At 44.2% G+C, this 21,465-nt stretch overlaps 1 protein-coding gene across 19 annotated transcripts in view; it reads right to left on the reverse strand.

Annotated features, from left to right (window-relative positions):
- Window positions 1-21,465, reverse strand: part of LOC111935738 (rho GTPase-activating protein 7-like) — a 57,069-nt gene that overhangs the window by 10,464 nt on the left and 25,140 nt on the right. For 5 of the 19 annotated variants that reach the window (XR_015276605.1, XR_015276608.1, XM_023936257.2 and 2 more), the window contains exons 2-9: window positions 10,683-10,754; window positions 9,137-9,218; window positions 7,718-7,781; window positions 5,235-6,586; window positions 4,718-4,888; window positions 3,859-4,018; window positions 2,322-2,520; window positions 389-611 (exon numbers count right to left, since the gene is read on the reverse strand). Coding sequence is in view for 13 of the 19 variants with exons in the window: in XM_023936257.2 (XP_023792025.2) it covers window positions 389-611; window positions 2,322-2,520; window positions 3,859-4,018; window positions 4,718-4,888; window positions 5,235-6,586; window positions 7,718-7,781; window positions 9,137-9,218; window positions 10,683-10,754 (2,323 nt within the window). In the remaining 6 variants the exon portion in view is untranslated. Of the gene's footprint in view, window positions 1-388; window positions 612-2,321; window positions 2,521-3,858; window positions 4,019-4,717; window positions 4,889-5,234; window positions 6,587-7,717; window positions 7,782-9,136; window positions 9,219-10,682; window positions 10,755-11,826; window positions 11,902-12,736; window positions 12,896-13,259; window positions 13,604-16,636; window positions 16,849-21,465 lie in introns of those variants that run through there. The other 14 variants (XR_015276609.1, XM_086851317.1, XM_086851318.1 and 11 more) reach the window with 11 other exon arrangements.

Below are 21,465 nucleotides of genomic sequence, written 5' to 3' on the forward strand. Positions count from 1 at the left end.
GCAGGGCCTTAAGGCCGTACCCAGGCTCAGGTTGCCAGTGCAGGAGCACATTTCCAATGGCCAGCACCACTTAATGCTAGCAGTGGGCCACATGCTGGGCTCCTGGGCAACCAGGGGAGTGCAGCAGCGGTGGGGGACACACACAGACTGGTCAGGAGCATGGCAATGGGGCCTTACCACAGCCCTCAGCACTGGGCAGCGAGCGGCCGTGTCGCTCCATGCACTGCGGGCAGCTCCTGCTGCACCCGAGCAAACAGATTTAAGGCAAACCCCAGGGCACACACAGTCTATCTCCCCCTCAAAATCAGACACTGAGCCTAGGCCAGCTACAGAAAGCATCACTCCAGCAGGAACACTGTGGGCAGCAGCAGTGCCAAGGTGCCAGTACCTGGTTGAGGAGGAGGAGGAACTGTCCCTCCTCAGGGTGTTGAGGTGAAACAAAGAAGGCGCAAGACAGACAGCGATGTTGGTTGGGGTCATCTGGTTCTCCTCAACAAAAGCCACCACATCTCGCAGGAAGAACAGGAGGATTTTCAAAGCTTCTCGGTTTTCCTTTGGGAGAAGGAGAATAGCAGCCTGGACAGCCTGAAACTGCTGGTCCTTTGGCACGTCTGAAAACATGAACCATGACAAAAATCACACATTGTGACTTGCAGAAGCATCCATGAGCAGGTCCCAAGCAGGGCACTGAGCTTGTAGGTTCAACTTCCTTGTCCCAAGCTCACAGGAGACAAGGAAAGACCATTTTCCCATCAAACATGAACCATTCCTCCTACTGCCTGTCAAGTGCACGTTCACACCCAGGGATGCTGCTGCCTGACTTGCAATTTATCTTGAACACCATGTTAATGAACATATCCTGAACTGAGTTACAATCCAAATGTGGGCCTGTCTCCCCAAAAAATATTACTCTGCAGTGATACTTTGGAGCAGGTAGCTCTACTCTGTCTTTTCCTTTCAGCTTCAAGCACAAAGAGAACAGATGCTCTCAGATAATTCAGGGACCAGTGTTTTGCCAACAGATTTTAATTCACACTAACCCCCACTGAGACTGTCTGCCCAAACAGCTCCAGCAGGAGGGTGGGTCTGCTTCATCCTGCCACGCATTCCCAGCACAAAGATTTCTCCAATTTACACCACTGCAAAGGGTAGAAGATCACTTCTCCTTCCCTCCAGGTAGAAGCACATACATAGAACACACAAAACACACTTCTTGGTCAAAGCAGCACAATTCTTATCTCCAAAACAGTAATTTAATCTGTGCACTTGCTCCAGTCACATCTGGCAGAAGATGGGCAAGGGGAGTGAACAGAATTTGGACATTTGCTGTTTCTTTCCCTAAATAGAATTTGGGCATTTGCTGTTTCTTTCCCAAAACAAGAGACAGGAGGTAGACAGTGGCCATATTACAATAATTTGAGAAAAACAGTTATACATCCTTTGGGTATGGGAATTGTAGATCTTCTTACAAAGGAGAATTTGTGAATGCAAGAAGAAAACTTACTTTAAAAAATTAAATCATTTTCAGAGAAAATTTTAAAACCCTGACAGGTGACAAAACCCAACAAAACTTCCATGAACTTATACTGTACACAGAACAGCAGCTGCTCATTGACTTATGTCAATAAAAGCCACATGGGTTAGGCTGCACAACCAGTCCTCTCAGAAAGCTCACACTTTGATTTTCAAAACCTTTTCTCAAAAGCAGGAGAAACTTGTCTGTCCCAACAACATAAACTTCAAGTTCCTTCCCCAGTTCATCTGCTTTTGGAAAGTGAATTCCTTGAGGGCAAAGCACTAGAAATAGAACCCATTTAAACTGTATGAAATGCAATACTTCAGCTTTGTGTTTTCTTGGGTTTTGGGTTGAGTCTCAAGGACAGTAACAGTGTGAGCACAGGCAGAAAGCTGCTGGCATTTCCCAGCTGCTTCAGTTTTGGGCACCTTAATAAAGAAATGTCATCCATATATCAGCTCTTCTCGCTCAAGGAGCTATGCCATGGCATGAACAAGGGGACCAGGTTATTTCTTCATTTTGCATAGGGAAATGACTGTTTAAAAGCACAGTTTAAGGGGGCTGCTGCAGCGTTTCATTACTCTCATCCTTCAGGGAAGAGAATTAGCTGGTTCATAGGATGCAGATGGGAATCTCCCAAGTCCAGAGGCACAATGAGCTCATGTTCCCAGAAATGTCCTGCCTGACTTGTCCCCTCTGACTACAGAGGCACTTGGCACTAGTCCTAGTCTGGCCACTGCCTGGTACAGCTGGATATTAAGATATCCAAGGAAGGCACTGGAAAATGACAGCTTTTGGTACCTACATTGGTAGATGTGGAGGAAGGATTCACAGAGCCTGCTGGTAAATATAGGCTCGGGAAGGTCTCGGAAATACTGCTTCACCATATCTGCCACGTCAAATGCCGACTGCCCTTCGTAACAGACATTGTTTGGGTTGGTTTCATTCATTTCTCTTAAGGACAGAATCCTGGATTTAACACCGGATTTTCGGAACAGACCAACCTGTGAGTAAAAGAAATTATTAAAGACAAAGAGAGGAGTCACTGGGAATCAAAATTTTGACAAGTAAGTGATCCTTCACCTTTCTTGTAATAACAGATATCCTACAGCAGTGGGATTGAACACCAAAATACTTTTGTATCTTTAGAAGCCACACAGACATTTCTCTGAGGCAAACCATGCCTGATGCCCACAGAATCAGCTGTGACATACCAATTTTCATGTTTGTTTGGCTTTTCTTTAATACAAAAGTACTCATTTTGCATTTTAAAATCACTACCATTGATCTATGTCTGTTTTCTTGGGCAGGCTGTGTTTACACATGGCAACTCTAAGTTTTAAATTCACCAGTGTGTGTCCATCAAACACGAACACACATCAAGTGCTGGCTTACACAAACCAACTTTGAGATCCACAAGGCTGCTATGTGGATCCTCATACATCTGATACATCTAATCCTTCCACAGGTTGGCAAAGGGCAGATGCCATTTTGAGGGAAATTTAGACTTTCTTTGTAATGTGATTGTCAGCTGAGTGAGATTTAGGAGTTTCCCATGAGCTTGACCCCACCAAAGCTCCTGGTGACAGTTTTGCTCTGTACCAATGAGACAGTATTTACACTCTGATTTATTTATATGAACTGGATGCATACCATAAGCTCAAAATGAAAAACACTTGCATTGTCACTTCACAGAACTCACACACTTTTGCACTTTGGTGTGATATTATACACTGAGACAATGGCAAAGCAGAGGAAGAGAAGCCCTCTCTTTAACTAATATGTTTCATGTCAGAAGGTCTTCATTTCTGCAGCTGTGCTATGGAAATACCATATACAGCACACACTTCCTCTGCCAGCTCCACTTAGGGGATAAATACAAAGCTGAGCTGCAGAAAAATTTGTTACAGGCACTGCTGTAACGGTTTCTCTCTGCATTTCAGCTGGAACAAGATTAATTTTCACATTAGCTCTGGCACTACCAGCAGCCACAGAACAGAGGGAAGGAACAATGACATTGTCTGGCAGATTTGCCTCCTTGGGGAGCAGAGACATGACACCTCCCCAGGCAAAGCCAGCCTGACTGCAGGCACCAAGAGACACGAGTGCAGAGGGTTTCAGTGAGGGAAGGCATAAAAACACAGTACAGGGCTACAGGTATTCCCAGAGGGAATCAGCACTGGTATTTCCTCCCAGGTCACCTGCTCAGATCTACACCCTTCTGCCTATTCAGAGCCTTAAGGGGCAAGAAAGTCCTTCACAACAGCATGTGAGAGAGCCTGGTTCCCTGGAGCAGACCTGTCCATGGCCCAGAGCTTCTCTGGGCTGCCTCGAGCTCATACCTGGTCAAGAAAGTGGCTTCTCAGATACTCCAGGGCTTGCAGGATGCCATTGGGCAGGGGGTGGCTTGTTCGCTGCACATTCAGAAGTAAAGGAACCCCAAACACATTTTTGTCCTTGTAGTCTGAGGCTTTTGGTTTTTTTATGAACTTTGGTATGGTCCTGGAAATGAAAAACAATAGCTGCAGCTTACTAGGTGTCCAGCACATTCCAGCTGCTGCTTTACACTCATCAGAAAGGGCTGAGCTGTACCTTGTCACTGCCCCAAATTCTGCCACACACCTGTACACACAGCATCAGGAGGGAGAGAAAATCAGCAAAGGCAATTACAGGGATGACTTCCTCATTTCATTGCTGAAATTAACTTTAATAAAGCATCCTCATGGGAAATGCATTCCATCCCTTTATGGCACTGTAGGGTTTTTTCATTCTTTCTATATTCAAGTACCAGCCCCCTATCACAAAATGCTGATTGATGTATGGAAGTCCTCTGAGTGTCTGAATTTGTCACTGGTTTAGTTCAGACACTCAGGGCTGGATTCTCAGCCCAGCCCTCTCTCACCTCAGGTCCCACAGTCCCTGGGATGGTCCTCTGACAAAGACCTGAAATTGGGCAAATTTAAAGAGAAACTATGATGTGCCTTAAAATCAGTAACAGCACTACCAGCAGTGAGGGGCCAAAGTACAGCCCACAGCAGAGGAAACCCTGGAGCCATGGAAATAACCATGAAGCTGCTGGCACTTTAATAGCATGAAATTCTTCATCTTGAACATGTGCAATGTAGGCAGACAAGGAAATTCAAATGCTTACATCAAGTCCTCACTTTCCAGCTCAGGCTGCTTTAATACCAGACAACTTACCAGTTCCAGCCCTGCTTACTGGAAGGGGAGTATCTGTCCATTAAAGCTGTGAGTCTCAACAGTGCCAGCTTTTGTGTGCGGGCCAGCTGGGCAGCTGACTGGCCATCAGTCTGAAGGGAAAGACTTTCCAGGTTCACACTCTCTTCCACAGACCAGTGCTGCTTCCCGGGCCTACAGGATAAATATTGGTTAAGCTTAGGACCATTTACACCATCCCTGTGCATCTGTGAAACAGCCAAGACTCTAAATGAGCTGCGTTTAGCTGCACTTAGACAAGGTACTTCCCATCCAGGAGGGCCCCTGGCAATTCCAGCTGTTTCCCTGATTCCCATGCCTGAGTGCTCATGCACATTATGAGTGTCCTGCTTACAGCAGAGGTCAGATATGGGTACCTGGGGAGTGGTACCTGCCCTAGTGCAGACCCTGCTACCTAGCACAGACTTCAGAACACTTTGCTCTGGCAAATCAATTGTATTTTGAGTGGACAGAATCAAAGGCAAACCCAAGGATGGCTGACCTGTTGGTGTTTTTAGAGTCTGTGATGTATGACAGGTCTGCAGAACCAATCTCCTTGCCCAGGCCACAGCTGCTCTCTCCCTCAGCCTCCCCTGCTGTCTTATCTTCTGAGCCCTCTGTGTCAAGAGAGCTTTCTTTTGGGGAGGGTGGATACAAAGAGGTCAAATCACTGGCAAAGTCAGAATCCCCATCATCTGAGAGCTTCTCTGTCCACTGATCAACCAACTTTTTGAGACCATTGACATCTGCTATGACACTGTTCAGTTCTGAAAAAACATCATCATCACCGACTTGTGCTGCCTCCAGGCTCTCCAGGTCAGTGTTGGGCATGTTGTCATACACACTCAGCCTGTGATCTCTGCCCGACAGGGGACTCCTGGGGGCTTTGGGATCCTTGGAGCCGCTTCTGCTCCGGCTCCTCCTGCAGCCATGGAAACTCCCAGTTCTCCAGTTGACAGAAGAGCTGTCTGCTGGAGACAGGGAGCTATCTGTAAGTACTGTGGGGAAAGTGCCAGGTTTATGGCCTTGTGGTATTTGAAACATCTGGTTCTTTTGTAATGTCACCTCATTTTTAAGGTTCTGCTGGGATAGATCACTCCCCAGCAACATCTTGCTGGAGTCCATGTGCTCTGCATACGTCCCCCTTCCTTCACAGGGGCTGCCTGGTTTTGTAACAGGACTTGGAGTGTTCCCTGTGCTGCTATTTACAGACTGATTGCTGCTATTGCAGCTCCGGGGAGAAAAGGAAGAATTGTTCTTTGTTCGGATGCCAGAGAGGTCAGAAATATTTACACAGTTCAGCATCTTCATCTTTTCTTCATTAAGTCCTTCCAGAAGAACAGGTTCACTTATTATGGGTTTGGCCTTTGACTGACCACTCCTTAAATTGCAGCTCCTTAAGTGCAGCTTCTCCATTTTCTTCAGGAGGCTCTTCCTCTTTTTAGATGGTGATTTATCCAAAAGCTTCTCCTCACTGCTGATACTTAAAAATTCACTGGGAGGAGGAGAGCAACTAAAAGCAGAGTCCAGTGAAGGTACCTTAACTGAGGAACATCTTGAGGAACTCGTGCTGGTTTCCACATCTTCAAAAGGTTTTTGGGAGTTAACAATGTCACTGTCGGTACTGCTGGTGCTGTGAAGTGAGGACACATCGTGCTTCTCACCATGATCCAGAAAGACACTGTCCTCACTGTGGGTGATCTTCAGTATTGGACTGCCTGGGGTGGAGGCAGCAGCACCTTCCTCTGCTGGAAAAGCTGCCAGGCTCTCGATGCGAGACCACCGCTGACTGCACCTCTCATAGGCCCATCTGTCACTTATTGCACAAGGCTCATCATCTTCAGAGTCGTCACTCTTAGAAGGAGAAAAAAAAAACAAAACCAGTTCAAGGGCAAAGTTTGGCAAATTTTAAATTACAAAAACCAGTTTAACATAAAAAGGAGACTTAAATTTTCTGCCAACCTCCAAAACCCCCAAGACCAACACAGTGACCATTCAGTCACTGAAGATCTGCCCTTAGTTAGTTGAAAAACATGCTGACAAATGATGCCCAAGCATGCTGACAAATCTGGGAAGTTTACCGCAGGAAAAGGTGACAGATTTGATCTAAGGGTGAAAAATCCTGTTTTGTGGTATAATCCAAGGGTTTTGAAAGATAATCATAATAGGTTTACACCGCCTTTCCTAAAGTCAAACAAATCACACACTCTCACACTTCTGTGACCAAAACATCTTCAGGCAAAGAAGTGTTTGGCTGTGGAACTGCAGCAGCATCAGTATCTGTGGTACCCTTTTGCAGCCCTCAGCCTCCCTTGCCACCTGCCCCAGGTGCCCCCTTTGCTGGATTGTCCCCATTCTGAAACGTTAGAGATGGGAGCCTCCTGTCTCTTCTCTGTGGCTCTCTTGCCCCATTCTGCCCTGACAGAGCAGAACTCTCCAAACCCAGATATTTTTCCAGAAGATGGCATTATTTTCTGGCTGGTTCTGTAGTTAATCCACGGTGGCTCAGAGGTTTTGCAGACCTGGTGCTGCCCAGCTGTGGCCACTGCTCTGATTTAGCTGCAGCAGCAGAGCACAAACTAAAACCTACCCAGCTTGTACTGGCTGAATACTTGGATTGCCCTTTTAATTTCTTTGTTTAGTCACTTTCAGCACTTAAATAAGGTCAGGAAAGCAATGATAGCCATGTTGAGATGGGGCTTTAGGGCAACTATTGGACAGTAACATGTGTCAAATCAAATTTCAAAAGTGTTTCAAAAGTCACCCCTAACATTCCTTGCAAAGTTTCAAATATTATGTAGTTGCAATCTCCACCCCTGTGTTTTCCCAAGATAAAATGCAAATAGCAGAGCTTTGTGGGATGGAATAGAATAGAAAGGAAAGTTCAGAAATTGCTAATCCTTCATGCACTTTTAAACCCAGGTGTTTGATACAACAGCTAAACACATCTTTAATCAGAACAGGAACTGTATGTTACAGACATACCCGTTTCCTATCACGGCTTATTTCCACTTTCATTGATGCATACTTGTTCAATGTGTTCAACCTTCTAGGGTTTGAGAAAAAACACAGGAGTTTTAAATTTCAACTATTTTATTTCTTGAAAACAAACATGCACCAAACTAGTTGTGATCTCCTACCACAGAGTCTTCATTATTGTCAAAGACTGACATTCTGTTAGAGGCTCCCATACACTGGTCCCCAAAACCAGCACCAATAACAACACCATGATGTTCACACTTCTAGTTCTGCCATCTTAAAACTAGAGAAGACAACCATAATTAATAATTTAATTTTTAAAAATCATATTATTAGCCTTAATGATTGTGAAAAACTCTATATATTGATTTAAGATTTTGAAAATAGATGAAACTCTGTGTGGGCTTCTTGATAAAAAAGAAGTTTAAAAATCAAGATGTTAACCTGTATCCCTGAAAGGACTGTATTATCTATCATTTTAATTAAAGCCTGTGTAATCAATAAGGTCCCAAACTAGTCAATCACTTAGTTGTCAAACAACTCGTCAAGCTGTCAAACAGGGGCACACTGGGAGTCACCAAGGAGCTCTCAGGACAGAAGTGATACCAAGAAATAAAATATACACAAAAATCTTTAATATTTGCTGTCCTTTAGAGATGTGTGTGTGAACAACTCATCCTGGTGCTCTGGAACAGGCAGAGCTGGAACTCAGGTGACCTGACAGGACAGAAAAGGACCAGACCACTTCACCAGGAGAGGAACTTTCTAATTGTTAGAAATCGTAATTTTTGCTAAAGAAACTCTGCTGAACAATCTCATAATGAGAATTCTTCAGTAACTGCAGTACCAGCTGAAGCAGAAGCCTCACACTGTCCTGGCACTCTTCCATGGGGAAATTCCACAATTCTGACTTGGCACTGACAGTGCAGGTTCACTTGTGTGCTCTGAACAGCTGTGGCCAAGCAGTAACTTCAAATCAATACCTTTGCTTCTCACCCAAGAAATATTCAGGAAAACTGAACAGATCTCATGCAGATAATTTTTTTCTATCTGCTGGAACAGAAGTTGGAGGAAATTCCTGCACTCCATTATACATGATCCTAGAGAGCAGCCTGCCACATTTGCAAGGAACTGGTTATTTTTAATCAGCCTGCAGCCATTTCACATTACAAAAGAGATATTTGATGCCCAGTGTAACATCCCTGAGAACTTGGCTGAAGAGGAAGTGCAAACATGTGCTTACTTTACCTTTTAATTCCTAAACAACCAACTTCAGTGGCACTAAACTATGTGTTTAAAGGGTTTCCTTCAGTCACAGATTCGGTGACTTCGTTAGTCTCTGACAAAAACTGAGGTGTGAAAAGATGAGCAACAAATAACTGCGGGGCCTGGGGGTTTCAAAGATGATTCATGATTAATGTTTACCTGAACAGTGATTCAATCGCATCTCCATCTAAAAATTCATGATCTCTCCTCACAGCTTTTACATCAATGGGAAACTGCATATCTGTGAACAAAGAAGTTGAATCTGAAATCTGAGTTGTAATTGCAAAGACTTCCAATTTTGCAATTTATTTATGGCAGGCAAAATGAAACTACTCCTATTTCTATAGCTGTACATTCATGCCAGCATCCTCCCAGCAAGTGAGGATCAGTTCCTTAGGGCAAGTGGAGAACAAATGTAGGGATCTGCTTGCTGCTGTTATTGCAGGTGGACAAGCCCTTCTGCATTTCCAGGAGCTTGCAGTCACCAAGTGCCATAGACATGAAAAGCAAAATAACTTTTAGATTTGCTTTGGTTCTCTGCACCTTCTACAGAATAAAGCTGGGATTGTTTTACAGGAGCCTCTGCCATGGTGAGGTGCAATGCAGCACATGAGATGCACTCTCTGAGCTCTGGGGAACCTGACACATCATGCTGGGCTGGAAGCTGAAGAGTTCAGTGTTTCAGCTCCTGAGATTCAGCCTCACACACGAGGGAACCACTGAGGTCCAAATTTTCTTAGCTTATTTTATAAGCTTAATTTTCCTAGCCAGCTCAGGACACTACATAAACAGCAAGGTAATGCAGAAGATTCATTTTCCAGAACCATGGCAATGCACATTTCCAACAAACAGCTTATAGAATAAAATCTGCTGTAGGCAGACAGGAAGCATTTCCAGGTTTCATAGAATATAGCTTTCAAACCCAGCTCTATGGGCTTGATTTCAATTTTTCAGTGACTGGAGGAGGTGGGAATGAGAGCTCTTAATGTTCTTTTAACTGTAGTTCTTTGATAAAATCTTTCTTTAAAATAGATTAGCTTTTGTTACTTTCAATGTTTGTAATAAAAACCATATTTTAGAGAAGAACAGATTTAAGGTATATGCAGAAGTGTGGCCTGAAAAATTATACAAATTATCAACAAATCCATGCCTCCTCCTAAGAAATAGGCACTCTTTGTAAATTTATCAACATGAAAACATGCTGAAATTTAATTTTTGACTGGATGGCTGCTGCTGAGTATTTCTTCTGAACACTTATGATTGCAAGATGACTTTTTCCAACATTCTTTTTCAAAACACCAATAAAGCAATCTCACTCAGACCACAGGCTGGAGAGCCTCAGAGGAGGTTTGGTTGCAATCAGTGGCTGGAAACATCACTTCCAGCACTCCAAGAAAAAGAGCCTGAAAAAATTATAAGCAACTAAAAATAACAAAAGCAGAAATTTGACTGAGTTACAGTCTAACAACAGGAAAAGAAAACCAGGGAAGATTTGTCCCTTTATAGAATTCTACTGAGTCCCTGCTGAGATCTCCCTCCTGCAAGAAAACACACCAGGCCACTGCTTTTCTACAGGTTTGCATGAAGATATAAAAGAATTTGGAAGTGCTTCCATCAAAAGTGTCAGGTTCTGAAATATATTATTTATGTAAACAATTCCACTCGAATTCAGTGTCAGCTGCTTGGCAAGTCTTTGTGATCATACCTTCAAACAGCTGAGCATACTGGGGAAATCCAGCAGCTCTCAGCCAGTCGCAGGCTTCTCTGGCTTCAATTTCTGCAATGAGAACACACAACTGTTCATGGACAGTGCTCACCAGAGTCAGTGATAAGCTAATTTCACCTGGCACACTCCCTGAGAATCTTGTATGTTACTGTTTTGTTAGGATAAAAAGGAATTGATATTAATTAATATCAAATAATTAATATTAGAAAGGAATTGTTATTGCTAAAAAGGAATAAATCCTTGTATCCAATGCACTTACAGGCACATAACTCTGCAATAGTCATTCCACCACAGGAGAGATAAGCAAGCACAGGAGAGAACAGATAACAGCACATATTTGGGATGTGACACATGGGGGTAAATCAGCTGTCCCTGAGCTGGGGGCAGTGGAGCATGTGCTGCAAGTCAAGATGAGCCACCAGAGCAGGGTGTGGGACACACATCTGTGCCCTCACACGGCAAGGCCCGCGCGTGCATTCCAGCGCTGAGACACGGTGATAAAACACAAACAAATCCTATAAATAAACTTAAAATTCTCTCACTACTTTAATAACACTGGACATGGCCTAAGCATTCCCAGAACAAGAGTTCTCAGGAGTACCTGTTGCTAGGGTCTATCAATATTTATTTCCTTGCCAACTACCTACGCGGCTTGGCAGCCACTGCAGCACAGATGTCAAATGCTGCTCACTGTGACAACTGGGAAAGGCTGTGGCCAGTTCTGCAGCGTTCCCACAGAAGCTGAGCAGAACAGAACCTCCCAGAATCACACACCAGGCTCCTCAAAAACACAAGCAGGTCAGCATGAGCACATTGCCCTCAGGCTCTACTCTCTGCCAGCACTGGGAATGGCTGGGTCAGTGGAAGAGGATTCCCAAACACTTTCTCTAGGTCTGCCTGCACTCCTGCTTGTGTTACACCAGACACCAACCTAAAGGCAAAGACTTCTTTAAAGGAACATTTCTGAGCTACCTTAAAATCCAGCATGCTCAGTAGAGAGAAGTGTTTTAAAAGCACCTTAAAGTGTGGCATGATAGGCCAGAGGAACAGAGCTATTCCTTAAAACTATTTTCTTTACACATACACTCCCAGATTAGGATTTCAAGGCACTTCACATACATACCTGTCCAAATTCACTTCTGCTTTTTGCTTGCTTTGCTCAGACTTCTCAATTTTAAGTCATCAGTGCAATCAGACACTAATGAAAAAAATCACACAACTTCCACGATTTTATTTTACACTTAAAATTGTTTCTGTTATCACTTAATCAAATTGGGCAATGCCATTCTAACAGAGGCTTCCCTGCACAAAACTGTATGGCTTTTTCCATCTGAGAATAAAGTGATACCACAGGAAGACCAGGATATTTTTACACAAAACAGATGCATGAATCTCTTTCTTTTTTCACACTGCAGAACAGAAACTAATTTCTTCTACAACAGCCTATATACACTATGCCTATATTTATTGCTATACTTAGTGCCACAATTTATCATAATCTTTACCACAACACAGCGTTTACTGGAGACAATAAAAAACAAGCACTGTATTTATAGAGAAAAAAGGCAAGGAAAAGCTATTTGTGGAGAAGAGCCGGGAGGATAACCAGTCTAATACCAAAAGTCTTCACAAGGACAAAGTGATTTTCATCTAGAAAAACCCAAAAGATTCACACAGCCATTTCAGCTGCTGAGAAACTTTAGCTCTCCTCATTCCTCAGCCTACTCAGCCAGAGCCTGTGCACAGCAATCCTGAGCTCAGACAGGGACTTTGTAGAGGCTGAAGCTTCCCCAGTTCCTAACACATTAAAAGAACAACTCCATTTTTAGACCAAACCAAACCATGAAAAGTGATGCAAGAAAGAACAGAAAAATAAAGCAGAAAAATATTTTGTACCCATTGAGGGTATTTTCAATGAATATGACTGAAAATGTAACAGCATTGTCACACAAGTGGCCTCTTCCACAGAACAAGGACAGAGGAGCTGGGAGAATTTTCCTTGCTGATGTACATCTTCAAGCCTTTTAACATACCTTTGCACAATCACAGGGCATGTTAGGATTAGATATTAGGAATAAATTCTTCCCTGTGAGGGTGGTGAGGCCCTGACACAGGTTGCCCTGAGAAGCTGTGGCTGCTCCATCCCTGGAAATGTTCAAGGCCAGGCTGGACAGGGCTTGGAGCAACCTGGTCTAGACAAGAGCATGACAACTTTTTAACATCTTTTGGGTGCTATCTGCACAACTGAAAGAGCAGAGCAACCCAAATGTGCCACCTCCCTCTCCTGAGCTGATTTCATAATTAAGCAGATGAAAAAAATAAAAAAAAAACTCCTGCAAAGCTTGGTATTCCAAGTTTAGAGGCTGCCTGCAACTTTTCCATGCCAAGCCAGCTATTTCCCCATGGGCTATGGGTGGTAGGTTACTACCAGATGTTTATGAGAAACAACACAGAGAACACAGCCCGTGCCACCCTTTGGCCGTAGGGTGTCCCACAGGTACGTTCTGTGCTGCAGCCCCAGCCCAGTCCCCCTGCAAAGAGCATTCAGAGTCCTGCCTGTGCCAGCAGCCCAGCACGCCTGCCCTCCTCAGCTGCTGCCCTTTCCCCACTGCAGCCTCCTCCCTGGAGCCCCAGCAGCTCCATCAGCTGGGCTGGGACCCCTCTCCTGCAGCCCCTGGGCTGGAAAGCCGTGTGTGCCCACCTGAGCACTGTCCTGCAGACACACACACCTCAGGTACTTGGAAACAGCTGCTACAGTGGGAGTTAAATCTCTATCAGAATGAACAGCAGCGGTAACCAGATTGTTTGCAATAAGGGAAAGACATCTGTGCTGAGATTTGGGCATTGTCTCTGAGATGTTTTCCTCACAAGAAGCAGCACTCCCCTAACAAGGCAGAGGCAGCAACCAAGATCAGTGACAGCTGTGTATCACCCTCACTGTGAGGTGATCACAAACTTCAGCTAAAGAAGAACATCAAACTGTATTTAAATTTTAAAATATTCTAAATAAAATGTGAGAATATCAATTTCTATTTCAAAGCACCAGCACAGTGAACCTTGCTGCCAGGATGCAATGTTGCAGTTGCTGCCAAAGCAGGAGACCTCTTCCATTCCCCAACTGTGAGTTCCTACCCCTCCTCACCAACACCCTGAGCTGATGCCAGCAGGTCCTGTCAGCCAAACTGGCAGGAAATGAGTCACTTTTGTTTGGCAAGATGAGATTTATGAAGTTTTAGCTTTCTGAATTTGCTACCACACGTTCTAATAAGTTCCAGTGATAGTACAAGGGCAGTGCTGGGTCCATGCAGGGAGGGTTGTGGGAACATGCAGCTGCCTGCTCAGAACAGGGAGCTCAGCCTACTGTGAAACCTTTACCTAAATGTATTGATTTTCATTGAGGTGTCTCATTTTAGGTCTATTTCAAAGCAAATTTTTTAACAGATTTTTAAAACAAATACATTACTTTATCTCCTCCAAAATAGTTTTCCAGTTTCAACAGGTAGAAATCACATGGTGATCAGGACTTCCTTAATTAAAGGGATTTTAGCCTGAATGCCTTCCAAAACCACAGCAGGAAGACAAGGAGAGGTTTTCTTGCTGCTTGCAGCACTCCTGCATTAGTTACTGCAGGATCCTCCTTGTCCCCTTCTCTGTAGGATGCAAGTGCAGTGCTTGTGGCAAAGAAAGGATCTCTCGACATGCCCAGCAGACAGGAGAACAGAACAGAGGGTAGGACTGACTCCTCACTTTGCACATTGCACCACTCTGTAATGAAACAGGAAAAAATCCAAAGGATTCTGCTCTTTCCCAACCTCTGTCATTATACAGGAAGACCATTTTTATTTTTCCTCTAAATGGCAGTAATGCTCCTCAACAGCCACAGACAAGCAGTGCCCAGTGCCCACCTCAGAACCTGCCTGATGTGCCCCAGCAGGGCCAGCTGTGCCCCACAGGGGAATGCTGCTGCCTCCTCCTGTCACTGCCACCCCAGACTGACACCCCCCAGCCTCTCCAGAACTCTCTCCAGATCCCATGAATGCTTGGCAGCCACACATCAAACTCTGCCACACATTCCTCCTACAGCTCAGGAGCCGTGGGCTGTGAGCTGGCAGGTCCTTCACCCTGACTTGGATCCTGTCATTCCCGGCTGTGCTGGCAGTGGTGGAAGAGACAAGGGGTTTTTCAGGTTCCATTTGGACATCAAGTGATGAGTTTCCCATCACATCTTTCTGGTTTGTGCATCTTCCTAGGGCTGTAAGAATTGGTGTAATTTCCCTGTGTCTTATAGCTGCTAATGAGGCATTTCACTTTACACATACCTGTGAAAAATGCATTTGCTGCACTAGAACAGATCTCTGGATGATGTTCAGAACTGCATTTTACCTGTGACAGGATTTTTTATAACTGTTTTTATTTACATTACATCCTTTTGCTTGAAAAGGGAGTTGGAACGTGATGTCTACTCTTTGAGCTGAAGGCTCAAATGTGATGTTTTCAAAGTAGGGTGTTTGCACTGACCAAGACAAGCAGTCAGGGACTTGTAAAACCATCAAACTCTCCAAGAGCTAAGACAGATCATAAATAAGTGGAAATGTTTATTCTGTTTTCCCTCGTGCAGTGCAAAATATCAAAGCTTAATTGTACTTTACTAACCCACTTAAGTAAGAGGGGGGGAAAACAAGAGATTATAGCTTGGAATTCAGCCAGGATAATTTAGGCTCCATGCAGATAGTGAACATAAATGTCTGGAAAATGAAAAGGCCAAGATATTTGTCCTTTCATTCCTACTTTACTATCATGCTGGTGTTTTGGAACTGCAGCCAACTCTTCAGTTATCACAGCTGGGAACTGCAATGTATCCCAGAACTTTGTGGCAACCTCAATTGCATCTTTATCCAGCTCCTTGGCATCAGCTCCCAAGCTGATTACCAGGACTCCCAAGCTGATAGTAAGGTCTTTACTCGGGGGTCCTTGTCATTTGCCTCCCCTGTTGGCTCCTGGGACCCAGACAAGTTTAAAGGCATTTTCTTTGCAGACCACGTTAACTGGCTTGTCAGTGCTGGCTGATCTTTTAATTGCTTCCAAATACGTTAGAGAAGGTAGTGCTTGCTCTACAGGAATTTCAAAGGGCTCAAGGAAAGTAGGTACCAGTTAATTCACATCAACTTTAGGAGAAATAAGAGTATAACTCTCTAATTTCCAATCCACACTGGAAAATCCTTATCCAAATAAGTGGGTGAGAGAGGGGATTTATCTCCCTGCAATCTAATCCCAGATATGTTGCTTCACTGTGCTGCAGCCCTGCTGGCTGCAAAGTGAGAACAGATTCCACATTTCTCTGACGCAGGAGCTCCTTATGGATGTTTTTTCACAGGACCCTTGTACATGATTGAGAAACACTTGATGCAAGATTCCTGGGAGGAATTGTAGCAGGGAGGGCACTGCTTGCTGCCTCTAGAGCCAGTATCAATAAACCTATAGCACAGAAGTAACAAACCCCAAAACCAGTGAGCTGTCCGTGCTCTCTCATTGCGCGGCACTAAGTTTTCTTTAAATTATACAAAATGCCAATGACACTGCAGTGTATAATACAGGTTCAATCTACATGTAAGGAACTATTTAACCCACCAGAGACTGCCCAGGAAGCTGCTGTAACTAAAAGCAAGCTGGATTATTGGCCTTGCCAAGGCTGAGAGCCTGCTGAGCCCAGGGCAGTGGACAGTACTGGGTCACTCAACCCTGATGGAGCATGCTGATATTGAAAGATATGCAACAAAGTCAGACAATCTACCTGGAACTTTCCAAGTGCATCCAACAAGGCAGCAAAAGCAGCAGCTTCTGGAAGAGTATGATCCCAATTGGTGACAGCTGGAGAGCTGCTGTCACACTGACCAAGCAGTGGTAGGAAACAGCAGCACACACTGGATCCTCACCTGGGGATGTCATCTGCCACAGAACTCACTGGATCCTCACCTGGGGATGTCATCTGCCACAGAACTCACTGGATCCTCACCTGGGGATGTCATCTGCCCCAGCACCCGCTGGATCCTCACCTGGGGATGTCATCTGCCCCAGCACCGCGCCCCGCCGGCCGCTGCAGCCGCTCCGCTCCGCTGGGACCGCCCTTCCCGGGCCGGGCTCAGCCCAGCCCAGCCCAGCCCAGCCCAGCCCAGCCCAGCCCAGCCCAGCCCAGCCCAGCTCAGCCCAGCCCAGCCCAGCCCCGCTCCGTGTCCCCGGGTAGCGCCGGCCGTGCCGCAGGAGGGGTGTCCCAGGTACCTGCCCGTCCCTGCCGGGTGTCCCTGTGTCCCTGTGTGTCCCTGCCGGGTGTCCCTGTGCCTCTGTGTCCCTGTGTGTCCCTGTGTGTCCCTGCCGGGTGTCCCTGTGTCCATGTGTGTCCCTGCCGGGTGTCCCTGTGCCTCTGTGTCCCTGTGTGTCCCTGTGTGTCCCTGTGTGTCCCTGTGTGTCCCTGTGTCCCTGTGTCCCTGTGTCCCTGTGTGTCCCTGCCGGGTGTCCCTGTGTCCCTGTGTCCCTGTGTCCCTGTGTCCCCGTGTGTCCCCGTGTGTCCCTGTGTGTCCCTGTGTGTCCCCGTGTGTCCCCGGCTGTTCAGAGCCGCTATCCCAGTGCCCCGCACTCGCTCACATGTCAGAAGGCAAATCGCCCCCCCCTGTTCCCTTGCTGGCTTACCTCCATGTTTTAAAGCTCTGCCAATGTCATTCCTCAAAGTTTTACAAAATCAGCTACTTTTTTTTTTTTTTTTTTTTTTCAAATACACAGAACTGTGCTACCTCTACCCTGCACTAAAATAAAATAAAATAAAATAAAATAAAATAAAATAAAATAAAATAAAATAAAATATGGACTGATGCTGCATCTCGAAAAGGAGATGCCGTGCCCCAAAGCACAGGAGGAACAGAGCAGAGCTGGGATTCATCCCTAAAACTGACCTCTCATCCCCACTGCTGACCCAGGCTACTGTGACCCAGGCTCACGGTGTTTTGCAGTGTTATTTCACAGTGAGGTTCCCAGCCACAGTGGTTTTCATGGGTCAGACAGAACCTGGGCTTTCACTTTGTGTATATGGACTTAGTCTAGACTAAAAAGGGTTTGTGGTCTGAAAAGCTCACACACAGCTGAGCGATCAATCTGGGTGCTAAAATCATATTAGCATGTTTTTCAACCTCTGCCACAGACTGGACTTCTTTGCATTTGCTGCAGCTTTGACTTTCTGCTTTTAATGATCCAGTACAAAATCCAGTAGAAAACTATGACCAGTCTTTGCAGCCTGAACAATCATCAACAGGTACAGAGTAGCATGTAGGCTGGTCTCAGAAAAACATATCAAAAGTTTATAATTATTTCTTAAGAAGTTGACATTAAATCTCTAATAATTTTACATCTTCTGGACTGTCAGGCATTACATTTCAATAAGGGCAGATGGATGCTGTGTTAATTAACAGAGGTTGAAAGATAATTCAGACTCTGTGAAACACTCCAGGAAGCCAGACCAGGCTCTAAATTTCTGTAGAACAAATTCTTGTAGTGCTTAGGCTCTTAGAGTGCGGAGCCTAAAATGCAGCAGGAGAAATAAGAACTTGAATGAAGTGGATAAGTAAAATTTCTTTAATAAAATAAGAATTAGTGTAGATGAAGAAATCTTCTTTTTCCTAATCTCATTTAGGAACATTATACCCTAATGGAATTATAATTTATGGGTGTATTTCATTATCACTAGCTTTCTGTATAACAACCAAATGCAAAATTTGCACAGACCTATGATTTATTTTTGTGCAATTGCTTCCTAAATGGATAAATTGTATGGCACAATGAAAAAGATGTTTGATATTTGCAGTAGGTGACACAATACAAAAGAAATTAGGGTAGTGTGATATATGGCATTAGCTATGATTACCTAAGAAAATGCTTTTTGCCAGACCCACCCAAAGCCATATAAAAAGTACACACCCTGCTCTGATTAAATTTGCAGCTATGTGCTTGGATTAAGGAGACAGAATGTATCATTTAAATCTCGGGATAACATCACTAGACTGCTCCCATCCCATACAAATGCTCCAACCAGAGCATGCAGTTTCTCTTTCCCACCCATTTTCCTTTGGGCATTTCCCATGAGCTGGCAGTGCATAATCCCAAAATGCTCATTTTTTTTCTCTTAAAAACAAACTACCATCAAGCTCCCTAGTGTTGTGTGGGTTACCAGTCATGAAAAGACCCACGTAACATCTTAGGGGTGAACTCCCTCAGTACAACACAGCATTCAGTGAAGAATTTCTGAAGGCTTTCCAGGAAGGAATGACATTCCTGCATTTTGATCATTTTGTGTATCCTATAGGACAATGAACCCAGGGAATCCTGGCATCTGCCTCTCACTAGAGGAGGTCCAGCCCACACACAGGAAGCTTACATGCTGGAGTAAAGGGTGTGTGCAATAAGGATGTCTCTGCTTCAGAAGGGCCATTTGGGTATTTTCACATGTCAAACCCTCCACATCCCTGCCTGGCTGGTGGCTTGTGGGGCTACTGGTGGAGGTTCCCAAGACAGAGGGAAAGACAAGAAAATGTTTCCTGCTCACTTGGGCTTTTCAGTTCCCAGCTCTGCAGCTCACCAAGGACCACATAATAACATTACCAGAGCCCCAAAGCTTATGCCACTGTTTGGGACTGATGCCTGGAAAACAGGGTCATTTTCCCCAAATGGTCTTTGTTGCTTGGTTCCCTGTTTTCTTGAACCCTTGCTGAAGGCTCTCCAGAACTTTTGTGACAGGCTTCCTTCCAAGCTCTGGCCAAACCCCTGCCTGTAGGCAGCACATGCAGGGATTCTGCCCATAGCAGCTCCAAAACAGTCACATCCCACCTCACTCAAATGCAGTGAAAACAATCCTAGAGTGGGTCATTTTAAACAACTTCACAAAGTACTGCATGACCAAAATTAAATGTTTTTAGAAATGAACCTGTGGCTGCTAAATCCCTCACTCATGCTTAAGAAAAACACTGCAGAACACCCAAGTCACCAGAGTTGTTTCAGACAGTCACTGTGCCAAGCAATGGAGTCACTTCCCATTAAAGCCAAGCTCCCTGCATATTTTAATTCCTGTCACTAGAATATTTCCCATACATTTACAAGAGATCACCTCACTTCTTTCTTCCCCTTTCTCCCTTTTACCACCTCCCTCAACACTTTTAATGAATCAAAGCTGTGTGACATTTCATTTCTAACTTTCTCTTGGTAAGATCCCAAAGTAATTGTTTTCTATTTTCTTCTCTGATGATCTTGAGTTAACATAGGAGATCAAGGAACCTAACTTCATCTGTGACTATACTAGGAGGCATCAAGAAAGACATTTCTATGGAAACAAGTTGTTCAGAGAGAAGCCAGATGATTAATTAACAAGTTAGATCAATTGGGAGGAAAAATGCAGAACAAAATACAAGCAATACATTGAGATAGTTAAAAGAGGGGGATGTTAAAGGTGGTGAGGAATAACTGTCAGTTAGAAAGAAGAAAATTAATAAGCTCACTAGAAAAGGACTTAAAAATAATTAGATGAAATTAAGGAGAAATATAGATAGGCTAACAAAACCAAAAATTCCTGAGAAGGAAATTTATTAGTTGAAAAGCATTTTTCCAGGGGCAAAGACTGAAACTTTATAATCTATGACACAACAGAAGTTAGACAAAGTGCACATACATGTATTGCAGGGAAAAAGATGTACGAGCAGAAACATGCACTGTGTCACTGTTTTTCCTCTCCTGTGACAAGAGTAAGCTGAATTAAGTCTTTAACCTTTTTTAAAAAGAGGAAAATAATATTGTTAAATATAAACTCTTGGATATGCTGAAGTGCTCTTGAGGTGAAGTCAAAACATAAACCCATCATACTATAGAAGTAGCATCTTGTTACCACTCTGGTCTTCCTGTCAGAAAGCAGCTGTGTGAGAACAGAAGAATGAGAAAATAAGCACATTCAGTGGCCCCCTGAAATTAATAGCAGGGGTTTTTTCCCTGAAAGTCAAAATAAAATGGTTTGGGTCCAAGTCATTCAAAAAGCTCTTGGATTACAGGAAGCCCATTCTCTTGGTTTGTCCCTCTGTAGTCATTCAAAACCATTTAGACCTGATATTCCAGGCTTCTCCATCAAAATATTAAAACACTATTAAAAACTTTCAAATGGTTTTCATATTTTCACCACCTCCCAATGAACTTTGGCTACTTTCACTAGGACATTCCAGTGAAACCTGCAGCAGATAAAGCATTATCCCATTTCCAAGTTTACTTTCACAGAGCTGAACTCTAGAAAATGCTGCTGTGGATTTTGGTCCCTAACGGGATCAGGTCATCATTAATTCTGATTTTTATATCTTCCTTTCCAAACTGAGCCTTCAATTAAAAGGTCACAACAACACAAAATAGTAGAGAATTACCCATACCCTACCATCCCTTACCTCTGCTGGAAATCCCTGCAGAATAAAACCCAGGGAGAATTCCCCTTCTAACACCAGATAACAGAACTGAGATTCAAAGACAAACCCTTTTTAAAAATGAGGATGTAAAATGTCCTGTACCCCTGAGAAGTCAGTCCCTTTATATGGCTGTTTACCTGCTCCCATGATAATCACAACTGCTCCATGTTGTTATGAATGAAAATATCGTGGAATTTTTGCTCCAGGAAAACAACACAATGTTGCCTCAGCCAGCAGGTGCCAATTGATTTGTTCTTCCCTCCTTGAAATTCTGATGCCCCAATTTC

The sequence above is a fragment of the Cyanistes caeruleus genome, chromosome 15 (genome assembly GCF_971803275.1).
Source record: "Cyanistes caeruleus chromosome 15, bCyaCae1.hap1.1, whole genome shotgun sequence".
In the NCBI taxonomy this organism is placed as follows: Eukaryota; Metazoa; Chordata; class Aves; order Passeriformes; family Paridae; genus Cyanistes; species Cyanistes caeruleus.